At 47.3% G+C, this 13,280-nt stretch overlaps 1 protein-coding gene across 4 annotated transcripts in view; it reads left to right on the top strand.

Moving 5' to 3' along the window:
- PLAA (phospholipase A2 activating protein) overlaps positions 1–13,280 on the top strand; it is a 155,542-nt gene that overhangs the window by 101,432 nt on the left and 40,830 nt on the right. For all 4 annotated transcript variants that reach the window (XM_063914106.1, XM_063914104.1, XM_063914105.1 and 1 more), the window contains exons 8-9: positions 6,294–6,451; positions 6,622–6,841. In XM_063914106.1, coding sequence (XP_063770176.1) covers positions 6,294–6,451; positions 6,622–6,841 — 378 coding nt within the window. The remainder of the gene's footprint in view (positions 1–6,293; positions 6,452–6,621; positions 6,842–13,280) is intronic.

Below are 13,280 nucleotides of genomic sequence, written 5' to 3' on the forward strand. Positions count from 1 at the left end.
ACTGGGGCTGTACAGCGTTGGGTGCGCTGGTGTCCTCTCTTCTGTGTCTCCTCTCACATGCAATAGGGCAGTCTTGTATTGTATTCAAATGAAAAGAAAAAGAAAAACACCTGTAAAGAATGCGCTCAATAGCAGCAGGGGAATGGAGATCCAAAAAAAGGGGCGTTACCCTCACCCCAGTGGAATTAACTAGATACTAAAAAAGATTTAGATCTCCTATCCACTGCGCTCCCCAAGTTTTTTTAGAAATACGTGAAGAAGGGAATAAACCTCTACTTATCTTAGGAGGTCGACGCACGTCCAACCTTCTTCTCATTAGGTTTTATTGTGAGTATTAATAGGTGATGTTTAATCCAAAAGGGTCCAACAACTCATGCAAGAGAAAGATAAGACACAATCTAGTGTATTAACATCATACAAATCCCTTCCTTAAAAATGTAACGTGGGTCTATGAATTCAGATCAATAACACATATGATCCACACGTATATATAAAATACAAATTTTTAATGCTAAAAAGATTCCAATGATGTATTAAACTTCAGTCACATTGATATGACACATATCCACTTTTACATCCAGTAAAAATGTGAGGGTGGCTTCCTACCAGATTTTGGATTTTTGAGGTGCTTATAAAAAAGCTGTGCAGATGTTTCAGCAGCCTCAGGGAAAACCAGCTTCAATGGTCAGCACCCCGTCCTCTCCTTGTCTGGTATGTCCGTCACGAATCCTCACCATCAGCCAACGCGTTTCGATCAAAATCGCTGATCTTTGTCAAGGCCTTGAAGCTGGTTTTCCCTGGGGCTGCTGAAACATCTGCACAGCTTTTTTATAAGCACCTCAAAAATCCAAAATCTGGTAGGAAGCCACCCTCACATTTTTACTGGATGTAAAAGTGGATATGTGTCATATCAATGTGACTGAAGTTTAATACATCATTGGAATCTTTTTAGCATTAAAAATTTGTATTTTATATATACGTGTGGATCATATGTGTTATTGATCTGAATTCATAGACCCACGTTACATTTTTAAGGAAGGGATTTGTATGATGTTAATACACTAGATTGTGTCTTATCTTTCTCTTGCATGAGTTGTTGGACCCTTTTGGATTAAACATCACCTATTAATACTCACAATAAAACCTAATGAGAAGAAGGTTGGACGTGCGTCGACCTCCTAAGATAAGTAGAGGTTTATTCCCTTCTTCACGTATTTCTAAAAAAACTTGGGGAGCGCAGTGGATAGGAGATCTAAATCTTTTTTAGTATCTTGTATTGTTTTCAGTCTGTGTTGTATGTGTACTGTTTCTATATTTCATTATGGTGAAACAGAAGTCATGCAATGTATGTAATGCCAAATTCTCCCCTATTTCATCGGGCTCCATATCCTGTGAGCAGTGTAGTCAGTCATAACAAAATGCTGATAACATGGGGGAGAGTCCAGAGCCTTCCTGGCTGTGGGCTATAAAAACTATGATGTCAGATATGTAATCTCAGCTCACTGCCAATGCCAACAAAACACAAGAACTGCAACAAGCAGTAGCTAGCCTAACTACCAAGGCTGATGCTTCCCATCCCCGCTGTCTACAGGTGCACAAAAACGTGCTTTACCTGCAATTTATCAGTTTCTGATGATGATGTACAGGTGGATGGGGATCCCATTAGTGGGTATTCCACCCCTACACAGGGTATCGAACCCTTCATATTGGCCATACGGGATGTGTTAAAGCTCCCCCTGGAGGATGCTACTGATCAGCAGTCATTTTTTCTCACTCAAGACAAACTGACAGTCACGTTTCCTGATTCCAAGGAATTGGATGATTTATTTAAATTAGCCTGGAAAAATCCAGTTAAAAAAATTCAGGTGTCCAAAAAGTTTTAAATACTTTCTCATTTGCCCCTGAAGGCAGGAAATTACGGGAACAATCTCCAGCAGTAGACGTCTCAGTCTCTCGCCTTTCTAAAAAGACTGTGCTCCCTGCTCCGGGCTCTTTTATGGTAAAGGACCCGGGGGATAGGAAAATTGAGACCACTCTGAAATCTATCTACACTGCTGCAGGTGTAGCTCAAAGACCGGTCATTGCTGGTTGCTGGATGAGACATGCCATTCATACATGGGCTACTCCGATTCAAGAGGGTCTTTTGGGTGATATGACCTTGGTTACTTCTGTAACTTTCCTAAAACATATTCAGGACACGGCAAGAGTCCTCTGTGACTCCATTAAAGAGATTGGCAATATAAATGCTAGAACCACTGCTATGGCTGTGTCTGCACGCAGAGTCATATGGTTGCGTCAGTGGATGGCAGATGCTGACTCCAAACGTAATGTGGAATCTCTTCCCTTCACAGGTGAATGGCTCTTCGGAGCTGAATTGGACGCATGGATCTCCAAAGCTACTGCTGGGAATCCACGTTTCTCCCTTCTGGGGCTCCGCCTGCTAGGCGTACTTACCCGGGACCGTCTACTCAGTCCTTTCGGTCCTCCAGATTTCGTTACTCCAGATTTCGTTCTAGGGCCCGGGGTACCTCCAATGCAGCTAGAGGCTCCAGAGGCAAGCCTAAGAAATCAGCCGTTGCTGGCTCTCAGGAACAGAGCACCAGTTCAGCTTCCACAAAAACTTCGGCATGACTGTGCCCACCCACCCCGAGGGGATCTCGTGGTGGGAGCTCGATTACGTCACTACAGCCACGTCTGGCACGGTTCCTGCCAAGATGCCTGGGTAAGGGACCTTATCTCTCAGGGTTTCAAGCTGGAGTTCGACGGTGCTCCTCCCCAACGATTTTTCAAATTAAGCTTGCCGGTTTTGGAAGATATGCGTGTTATGCTACTACTGGCCATCGACAAGTTGGTCCAGTCCCAGGTCATTGTTCCAGTACCCCTGCTACAGCAAGGGCAAGCTTACTACTAGAGTCTGTTCGTAGTGCCAAAACCAGACGGGTCTGAGAGACCCATTTTGAATCTGAAGTCCTTGAATCCTTACCTGAAGGTTTTCAAATTTAGGATGGAATCTTTGAGAATGGTTATCGCGGGCCTGGAATAACAGGAATTCCTTGTGTCCCTGGATATCAAGGACGCCTACCTCCATATCCCAATTTGGCCTCCTCATCAGGCCTATCTGCGGTTCTCCCTACTGAACAATCACTACCAGTTTCAGGCGTTGCCCTTCGGCCTGTCTACAGCTCCGAGGGTGTTCACGAAGGTCATGGCGGAAATGATGTTCCAGCTCAGAGTCCAGGGGCTCAACATATGTCCCTTACCTGGACGATCTCCTGATTAAAGCAAGTTTCAGGGAGCTTCTACTGCTCTGTATAGATCGCACTATCCAACTTCTGTCTCACCACGGATGGATCCTCAATCTACAGGAGTCTCAACTGGAACCGTCTCAAAGGCTCCTGTTTCTGGGTATGATACTGGATACTGTAGATCAGAGAGTGTACCTCCCAGAGGACAAGGTGAGAACACTTTAAGAGATGGTTTGCATCATTTTCCGACCTGCTCGAGTTTCCATTCATCTATGCATAAAATTGTTGGGAAGAATGGTAGCTTTGTACAAGGCAATACAGTTCAGAAGGTTCCATGCCAGACCCTTCGAATTGGACGTCCTGAACAAGTGGTCCGGCTCACATCTTCATATGCACAGGATCATTCAGCTGTCACCCCAGGCCTGGATTTCACTCCTGTGGTGGTTACTGTCTTCCAACTTGCTGGAAGGTTGACGTTTCGGGACTCAGGATAGGATCTTCCTCACAACGGATGCGAGCATGAGAGGATGGGGAGCTGTCACCCAGGAGGCACAGTTCCAGGGCAGGTGGTCTGCCCAAGAGGCCCTACTTCCGATCAACATTCTGGAACTTCAGGCTATCTACAATGCTCTGATTCAGGCCTCCCCTCTACTCAGGGATCAGGTGATCCAGGTTCAGTCAGACAACGCCACGGCAGTGGCATACATCAATCGACAGGGAGGGACAAAAAGCAGGGCCTGCATGCGAGAAGTGTCAAGAATACTCCTCTGGGCGGAAAGAAATGCAAGAACGCTGTCCACATTTTTCAATGGGAAGCAGACTTCCTGAGTCGTCACGACCTCCACCTGGGGGAGTGGGGATTACATCCTCAGGTGTTTCAACAGATTGTCGACAGGTGGGGATGCCCGCAGATCGACATGATGGCGTCTCGCCTCAACAAGAAACTTTGCTGCTACTGCTCGTGAACCAGAGGCCCTCAGGCTAGTGCAGTGGATGCGCTGACGTCGTCTTGGCCTTACCGGCTGGACTACCTATTCCCTCCGATTCCGTTGATCCCAAGGGTGCTCCAGCGGATCAGACATCAGAGTACAAGCAATCCTGATTGCGCCGGATTGGCCCTGAAGGGTGTGGTACGCAGCTCTTCTGGACATGTCCATAGAAAACCCTTGGCCTCTGCCGCTAAGAAAGGATCTTCTTGAGCATGGACCGTTCGTCTACCCGGACTTACAGTGGCTTCGTTTGACGGCATGGAAGTTGAGCGGAACATCCTAGCTCAAAAAGGGCTTTCCAAAAAAGTCGTTGCCACTATCGTGCAAGCCAGAAAACCTGTGACGTCAAAACACTATCATCATATCTGGAGGAGATATGTCTCTTGGTGTGAGGAACACACGTATCCGCCTGCAGAGTTTCACTTGGGACATTTCCTCCGTTTCCTTCAGACTGGTGTGGATAAGGGCTGACGTCTGGGTTCCGTTAAGGTCCAGATTTCAGCGCTCTCAAGTTTCTTTCAGAAGAAATTGGCTGTGTTGCCAGAAGTTTATGTACTCCACATACAACCTCCCTTTGTGCAGCCTACGGCACCCTGGGCTTTGGATGTAGTATTGCACTTTCTACAGTCCTCCTGGTTTGAGCCTCTGATGACGGTAGAAGACAAGTACCTCACGTGGAAGACAGTGATGTTGTTGGCCCTGGCTTCTGCTAGATGCGTCTCAGAATTGGTGGCCTTATCGTGTAAAAGTCCCTACTTGGTCTTTTACGAAGACAGAGCGAAGCTCCGAACTAGACAGCAGTTTCTGCCGAAGGTTGTCTCCGCATTTCACCTGAATCAGCTTATTGTGGTTCCATCCTGTTCTGACGCTACGGCTCCTCTGGAGTCTTTTGATATTGTGCGTGCTTTCAATATCTGTGTCAGGCTCACTGCTCGGGTCAGGAAGACTGATTCCTTATTCGTGCATTATGATGCGAAGAAAAAGGGTTGTCCTGCTTCAAAGCAGACCATTGCTCGCTGGATTAGGCTTACTATCTAACGGGCCTATGTGTTGGCAGCCTTTCCTGTTCCTCAGTCTCTGAAGGTTTACTCTACAAGATCAGTGGGTTCTTCCTTGGCGGCTGCCTGTGGAGTTTCGGCCTTACAACTATGCCGAGCTGCTACCTGGTCGGGGAAGAACACTTTTTTGTGAAATTCTACAAATTTAATACCCTGGCTAAACAGGATACCCAGTTTGGGCAGGCGGTGCTGCAGCAGTCTCCGCACGTTCCCGCTCGTTCTGGATGTCCCCATCGTACTAATCTGTCCCCAATATCCCTTATGGATGCATGAGAAAATAGGATTTTAAATACCTACCCGGTAAATCCTTTTCTCGTAGTTCATAAGGGATATTGGGCGCCCACCTCTGTGCGGTGACTTTCTGCAGGATTCTCTGTTAGGTGTTACCTGTTCAGCTGTTGCTGTTTTCTGTTGGCAGCTGTTGCTGGCCCGGTTATGTTATGGTGTGCTGGTATGTAAATCTCACCACACTTATTGTTATGTGTCTTCTCTCAAGTATGTCCTTTCTCCTTTGGGCACTATTTTACCTATAACTGCCTGTGGGAGGGGGCATAGAGGGGAGGAGCCAGCACACCCAGTAAAGAAATGTAAAGTGCACTGGCTCTTTTGGACCTGTCTATACCCATCGTACTAATCTGTCCCCCATATCCCTTATGGACTATGAGAAAAGCATTTACCGGTAGGTATTTAAAATCCTAATTTTTTTTTTATATTTCGGAAATAACACCTATAGTAATGGCATTTATAGGATAATTTAATGTTTAACTATAGAGAAATACATTGTTGGGCTATTTGGGCCTGTGTTACAATGTTTACCTGACAGAGGGGGGCAATGAATCACTTTTTTTTTTTATCGTTATCCATTAAGTGCTTTTCAGTTTTTTTGTAGTTTGCTGTGTTTTTCATGTTGTTTTTTCTTTTACTTGCTAACATATTGAAAAAAATTAACATTAGTAAATGATGGAAAACTCTGCAATCATTTTTATTGTCTGCTGTTCTAGGTACTAAAGAAGGCCAGACCCGCCTTGTGAATGATGATGGTAAAGTGGAAGCTTACCAGTGGAGCGTTAGTGAGGGCCGCTGGATGAAGATTGGGGATGTGGTAGGCTCTTCAGGAGCCACTCAGCAAACGTCTGGAAAAGTCCTTTTTGAAGGAAAAGTATGCACACTGTCTTCCTTTTGTTCTCATATACAACTGAATGTTCCAAACGCTATCATTATTTTGTCCAAATCTAGTATTTTTATTCTTTGATTTAAACACAAAAATGTAAAATCAATATGTGGTGCCCTTCTCACTTGCGCATTACTGCATTCCCTCTCTCATTACAGGAGTATGACTATGTGTTCACTATTGATGTGAATGAAAGTGGGCCTTCTTTTAAACTGCCGTATAACGTCACAGAAGATCCTTGGCTTGTTGCCCACAATTTCCTTGAGAAGAATGATCTGAACTCTATGTTTTTAGATCAAGTAGCCAAATTCATCATTGACAACACTGCAGGACAGACACTGACTGCTACAGAATCTGGCTTTGCTGATCCATTCACAGGTAATTGTCAGTCATCCAAACACCATTGCTCAATTCTTATTAATACTGCAACTACATTTTAAAGGAAAAGACAAAAGGCCAAGGAGTCTACTGAGATCTTGTAGATCTTGAAGTCTTGAGATATGTGAAGGGCATACATTTTGAAATAGACACGGCTTATGTTGTTAATATTTATACTGGTTATTGTAGGGCTCTAGGAATAAACTCATGCAGCTTGTCTGCATACAGACTGGGATATAAGGAATTTTAATGCACTTGTATAGTAGGAAAACACATTTTGTACGTCTCAGTTGGACGTATGTTCTACTCAAGCCCCACAGTACATATATGAGTGTGTTTGTTTTTTTATATATATATATATATATAATATGTGGGTGTTCAGTAATTATGCTAAACCAGTGGTCTCCAACCTTAATTGGGGTGTGAGCTACCTTTGGAAAATAAAACCTCTGGAAGAGCTCTCCCCTCCCCCAAATGCGCGCGCATTCCTTTGAAAGTGGGTGTGGCCTTGCAACAGTAATGCCCCCCCAGCAGGGCCAGATACACAAATAATGTCCCCCAGCAGGGCCAGACACACAAATAATGTCCCCCAGCAGGGCCAGACACACAAATAATGTCCCCCAGCAGGGCCAGACACACAAATAATGTCCCCCAGCAGGGCCAGACACTCAAATAATGTCCCCCAGCAGTGCCAGATACACAAATAATGTCCCCCAGCAGGGCCAGACACACAAATAATGTCCCCCAGCAGGGCCAGACACACAAATAATGTCCCCCAGCAGTGCCAGATACACAAATAATGTCCCCCAGCAGTGCCAGATACACAAATAATGTCCCCCAGCAGGGCCAGACACACAAATAATGTCCCCCAGCAGGGCCAGACACACAAATAATGTCCCCCAGCAGGGCCAGACACACAAATAATGTCCCCCAGCAGGGCCAGACACACAAATAATGTCCCCCAGCAGGGCCAGACACACAAATAATGTCCCCCAGCAGGGCCAGACACACAAATAATGTCCCCCAGCAGGGCCAGATACACAAATAATGCCCCCAGCAGGGCCAGACACACAAATAATGTCCCCCCAGCAGTGCCAGACACACAATTAATGTCCCCCAGCAGTTCCAGTCACACACATAATGTCCCCCAGCAGTTCCAGATACACAAATAATGTCCCCCAGCAGGGCCAGACACACAAATAATGTCCCCCAGCAGGGCCAGACACACAAATAATGTCCCCCAGCAGTGCCAGATACACAAATAATGTCCCCCAGCAGGGCCAGACACACAAATAATGTCCCCCAGCAGGGCCAGACACACAAATAATGTCCCCCAGCAGGGCCAGACACACAAATAATGTCCCCCAGCAGGGCCAGACACACAAATAATGTCCCCCAGCAGGGCCAGACACACAAATAATGTCCCCCAGCAGGGCCAGACACACAAATAATGTCCCCCAGCAGGGCCAGATACACAAATAATGCCCCCAGCAGGGCCAGACACACAAATAATGTCCCCCCAGCAGTGCCAGACACACAATTAATGTCCCCCAGCAGTGCCAGTCACACACATAATGTCCCCCAGCAGTGCCAGATACACAAATAATGTCCCCCAGCAGTTCCAGATACACAAATAATGTCCCCCAGCAGTGCCAGATACACAAATAATGTCCCCAAGCAGTTCCAGATACACAAATAATGTCCCCCAGCAGTGCCAGATACACAAATAATGTCCCCCAGCAGTGCCAGACACACAAATAATGTCCCCCAGCAGTGCCAGATACACAAATAATGTCCTCCAGCAGTGCCAGATACACAAATAATGTCCCCCAGCAGTGCCAGACACACAAATAATGTCCCGCAGCAGTTCCAGTCACACACATAATGTCCCCCAGCAGTGCCAGATACACAAATAATGTCCCCCAGCAGTTCCAGACACACACATAATGTCCCCCAGCAGTGCCAGATACACAAATAATGTCCCCCAGCAGTGCCAGATACACAAATAATGTCCCCCAGCAGTGCCAGATACACAAATAATGTCCCCCAGCAGTGCCAGACACACAAATAATGTCCCCCAGCAGTGCCAGACACACAAATAATGTCCCCCAGCAGTTCCAGTCACACACATAATGTCCCCCAGCAGTGCCAGATACACAAATAATGTCCCCCAGCAGGGCCAGACACACAAATAATGTCCCCCAGCAGGGCCAGACACACAAATAATGTCCCCCAGCAGTGCCAGATACACAAATAATGTCCTCCAGCAGTGCCAGATACACAAATAATGTCCCCCAGCAGTGCCAGACACACAAATAATGTCCCCCAGCAGTTCCAGTCACACACATAATGTCCCCCAGCAGTGCCAGATACACAAATAATGTCCCCCAGCAGTTCCAGACACACACATAATGTCCCCCAGCAGTGCCAGATACACAAATAATGTCCCCCAGCAGTGCCCCCCCAGCAGTGCCAGATACACAAACAATGCCCCCTCAGCAGTGCCAGATTCACATACAATGCCCCCCCCCCCCCGCAGTGCCAGATACACAAACAATCCCCCCCCCCCCCGCAGTGCCAGATACACAAATAATGAGCCCCTGCAGTGCCAGATACACACGTAATGCCCCCCTCCCCCCTGCAGTGCCAGATACAAGTAGTACTCACCAGATACAATGCCAGATGCAAGTAGTACTGCCCCCGATGCTGCCGCTCGCTTTTGTGTGTCTAGGGAGGAGATGAGGAGAGCCCGGCACTAGCACAGCACGTGGTGTACCTCAGTCTCCTTCTCCGTCTCCTTCTCCATTTGAAATATGGTGTGGACCGCCAGCCAATCAGGAGCCAGCGCGCGAGCTCTGATTGGCTGACGGCCGGCACCATATTAATATGCATCCACCTGCGAGCTACTGAATAAGCGGTGCCGAGCTACTGACGGGTTGGCGAACGCTGTTGAAAGTTGTCAGATTATAATAAGGGGTCAATTCAATTAGGTGTGAATTGGGTTTTGTGAGCCGCTGTCATGGTGAACTCGCATCGCCATTCCAAACTCGCATTGCTTTTTTTTTTTTTTAAGGAAGTTCATGTTTATTTTTGCGCACCCTCATGAGCAGGTGAAAAGGTAGGGAGCATCCCTCCTAATAAATAATCACACACCTGGCGGAATTTAAATAGCATAATTTGACCAATAAAGACATGTTAGCTTTCATGTGAATTTCTCTAAAACACTCAATAATGGGTTAAATGATGTGGGAGGGGTTTTAGAACTTGCAGATGAGAGGTAAGAAGCATTTTATCCAAGTTTTTACAAAATGGTATTAAAACAGTGAAATTCAATGTACAGATTTTTCTGTACCCCACAATGCTGAGTTATGGAAAACTTTGATGAAAAACACTTGCTTGTTATCATTTTTTTACCATTAAAAAAAAAGTGCAGAAATCTGCTTTTTGACATTTTTTACGGACCTCCAGTATTTTCTAAATGGCCACTAACAGCCTTTCATATGGTCCTGCTATCTCAGTAGCCAAGTTTTTGGGGTCCCGGGTGGTTTTTCCATTTTTTTTATGCACTTTTAACAGGTCACTTTTTGTAGTATAGTCGCCCAACCTCGCCGCAAATCCTGACATTTATAATTAAATCTTTAATTTCTCTGGTGTGTGCATTTGCACAATGTATGCAAGTATCATGATGCAAATTCGCTCCTAATTGTACTGACTCCTGATTGTTGTTAGTAAGAAGGGTGTATTAAAAGGTACTAGAGATTAATAACAATGTACAGTACCGTAAGTGGTCAATCTAGTAAGCTGCAAAGAAGGTGATTTGCCACTGCAGCAGTGTAGCAACGGCAGCAATAGCACCACAATTCGCACTCCGATCTCATTCCGGGCTTACAGATTTCTCTGACGTCCTAAGTGGATGCTGGGACTCCGTAAGGACCATGGGGATTAGCGGCTCCGCAGGAGACTGGGCACAACTAAAGAAAGCTTTAGGACTACCTGGTGTGCACTGGCTCCTCCCACTAAGACCCTCCTCCAGACCTCAGTTAGATTCTTGTGCCCGGCTGAGCTGGATGCACACTAGGGGCTCTCCTGAGCTCCTAGAAAGAAAGTATATTTAGGTTTTTTATTTTACAGTGAGATCTGCTGGCAACAGACTCACTGCAGCGAGGGACTAAGGGGAGAAGAAGCGAACCTACCTAACAGGTGGTAGTTTGGGCTTCTTAGGCTACTGGACACCATTAGCTCCAGAGGGCTCGACCGCAGGACCCGACCTTGGTGTTCGTTCCCGGAGCCGCGCCGCCGTCCCCCTTACAGAGCCAGAAGCATGAAGAGTCCGGAAAATCGGCGGCAGAAGACTTCGGTCTTCACCAAGGTAGCGCACAGCACTGCAGCTGTGCGCCATTGCTCCTCATGTACACCTCACACTCCGGTCACTGATGGGTGCAGGGCGCTGGGGGGGGCGCCCTGAGGGCAATATATGACACCTTGGCTGGCAAATCTACATCATATATAGTCCTAGAGGCTATATAGATGTAAAATTACCCCTGCCAGTATTCCAGAAAAAGCGGGAGAAAGTCCGCCGAAAAAGGGGCGGGGCTTCTCCCTCAGCACACTGGCGCCATTTTCTCTTCACAGTGCAGCTGGAAGACAGCTCCCCAGGCTCTCCCCTGTAGTTTTCAGGCTCAAAGGGTTAAAAAGAGAGGGGGGGCACTAAATTTCTCTAACGTCCTAGTGGATGCTGGGAACTCCGAAAGGACCATGGGGAACAGCGGCTCCGCAGGAGACTGGGCACAACTAAAAGAAAGCTTTTAGACTACCTGGTGTGCACTGGCTCCTCCCACCATGACCCTCCTCCAAGCCCCAGTTAGATTTCTGTGCCCGGCCGAGCTGGATGCACACTAGGGGCTCTCCTGAGCTCCTAGAAAGAAAGTTTATTTTAGGTTTTTTATTTTACAGTGAGACCTGCTGGCAACAGGCTCACTGCATCGAGGGACTAAGGGGAGAAGAAGCGAACCTACCTGCTTGCAGCTAGCTTGGGCTTCTTAGGCTACTGGACACCATTAGCTCCAGAGGGATCGACCGCATGGAACTGGCCTTGGTGTTCGTTCCCGGAGCCGCGCCGCCGTCCCCCTTACAGAGCCAGAAGCAAGAAGAGGTCCGGAAAATCGGCGGCAGAAGACATCAGTCTTCACCAAGGTAGTGCACAGCACTGCAGCTGTGCGCCATTGCTCCTCATACACACTTCACACTCCGGTCACTGAGGGTGCAGGGCGCTGGGGGGGGCGCCCTGAGCAGCAATAAAAACACCTTGGCTGGCAAATATATCACAATATATAGCCCCAGAGGCTATATATGTGATAAATACCCCTGCCAGAATCCATAAAAAAGCGGGAGAAAAGTCTGCGAAAAAGGGGCGGAGCTATCTCCCTCGGCACACTGGCGCCATTTTCTCTTCACAGTGCAGCTGGAAGACAGCTCCCCAGGCTCTCCCCTGTAGTTTGCAGGCTCAAAGGGTTAAAAAGAGAGGGGGGGCACTAAATTTAGGCGCAATATTGTATATACAAGCAGCTATTGGGAAAAATCACTCAGTTATAGTGTTAATCCCTGCATTATATAGCGCTCTGGTGTGTGCTGGCATACTCTCTCTCTGTCTCCCCAAAGGGCTGTGTGGGGTCCTGTCCTCAGTCAGAGCATTCCCTGTGTGTGTGCGGTGTGTCGGTACGGCTGTGTCGACACGTTTGATGAGGAGGCTTATGTGGTGGCCGATAAATGTGATGTCGCCCCCTGTGGGGCCGACACCAGAGTGGATGGATAGGTGGAAGGTATAAACAGACAGTGTCAACTCCTTACATAAAAGGCTGGATGACGTAACAGCTGTGGGACAGCCGGCTTCTCAGCCGCGCCTGCCCAGGCGTCTCAAAGGCCATCAGGGGCTCAAAAACGCCCGCTCCCTCAGATGGCAGACACAGATGTCGACACGGAGTCTGACTCCAGTGTCGACGAGGTTGAGACATATACACAATCCACTAGGAACATCCGTTACATGAGCCCGGCAATAAAAAATGTGTTACACATTTCTGACATTAACCCAAGTACCACTAAAAAAGGGTTTTATGTGTGGGGAGAAAAAGCAGACAGTGTTTTGTTCCCCCATCAAATGAGTGAATGAAGTGTGAAAAAGCGTGGGTTCCCCCGATAAGAAACTGGTAATTTCTAAAAAGTTACTGATGGCGTACCCTTTCCCGACAGAGGATAAGTTACGCTGGGAGATATCCCCTAGGGTGGATAAGGCGCTCACACGTTTGTCAAAAAAGGTGGCACTGCCGTCTTAGGATACGGCCACTTTGAAGGTACCTGCTGATAAAAAGCAGGAGGCTATCCTGAAGGTCTGTATTTACACACTCAGGTACTAGACTGAGACCTGCAGATAGCTGCAGCGTGG

Source organism: Pseudophryne corroboree, chromosome 1 (genome assembly GCF_028390025.1).
Source record: "Pseudophryne corroboree isolate aPseCor3 chromosome 1, aPseCor3.hap2, whole genome shotgun sequence".
NCBI classification, from domain to species: Eukaryota; Metazoa; Chordata; class Amphibia; order Anura; family Myobatrachidae; genus Pseudophryne; species Pseudophryne corroboree.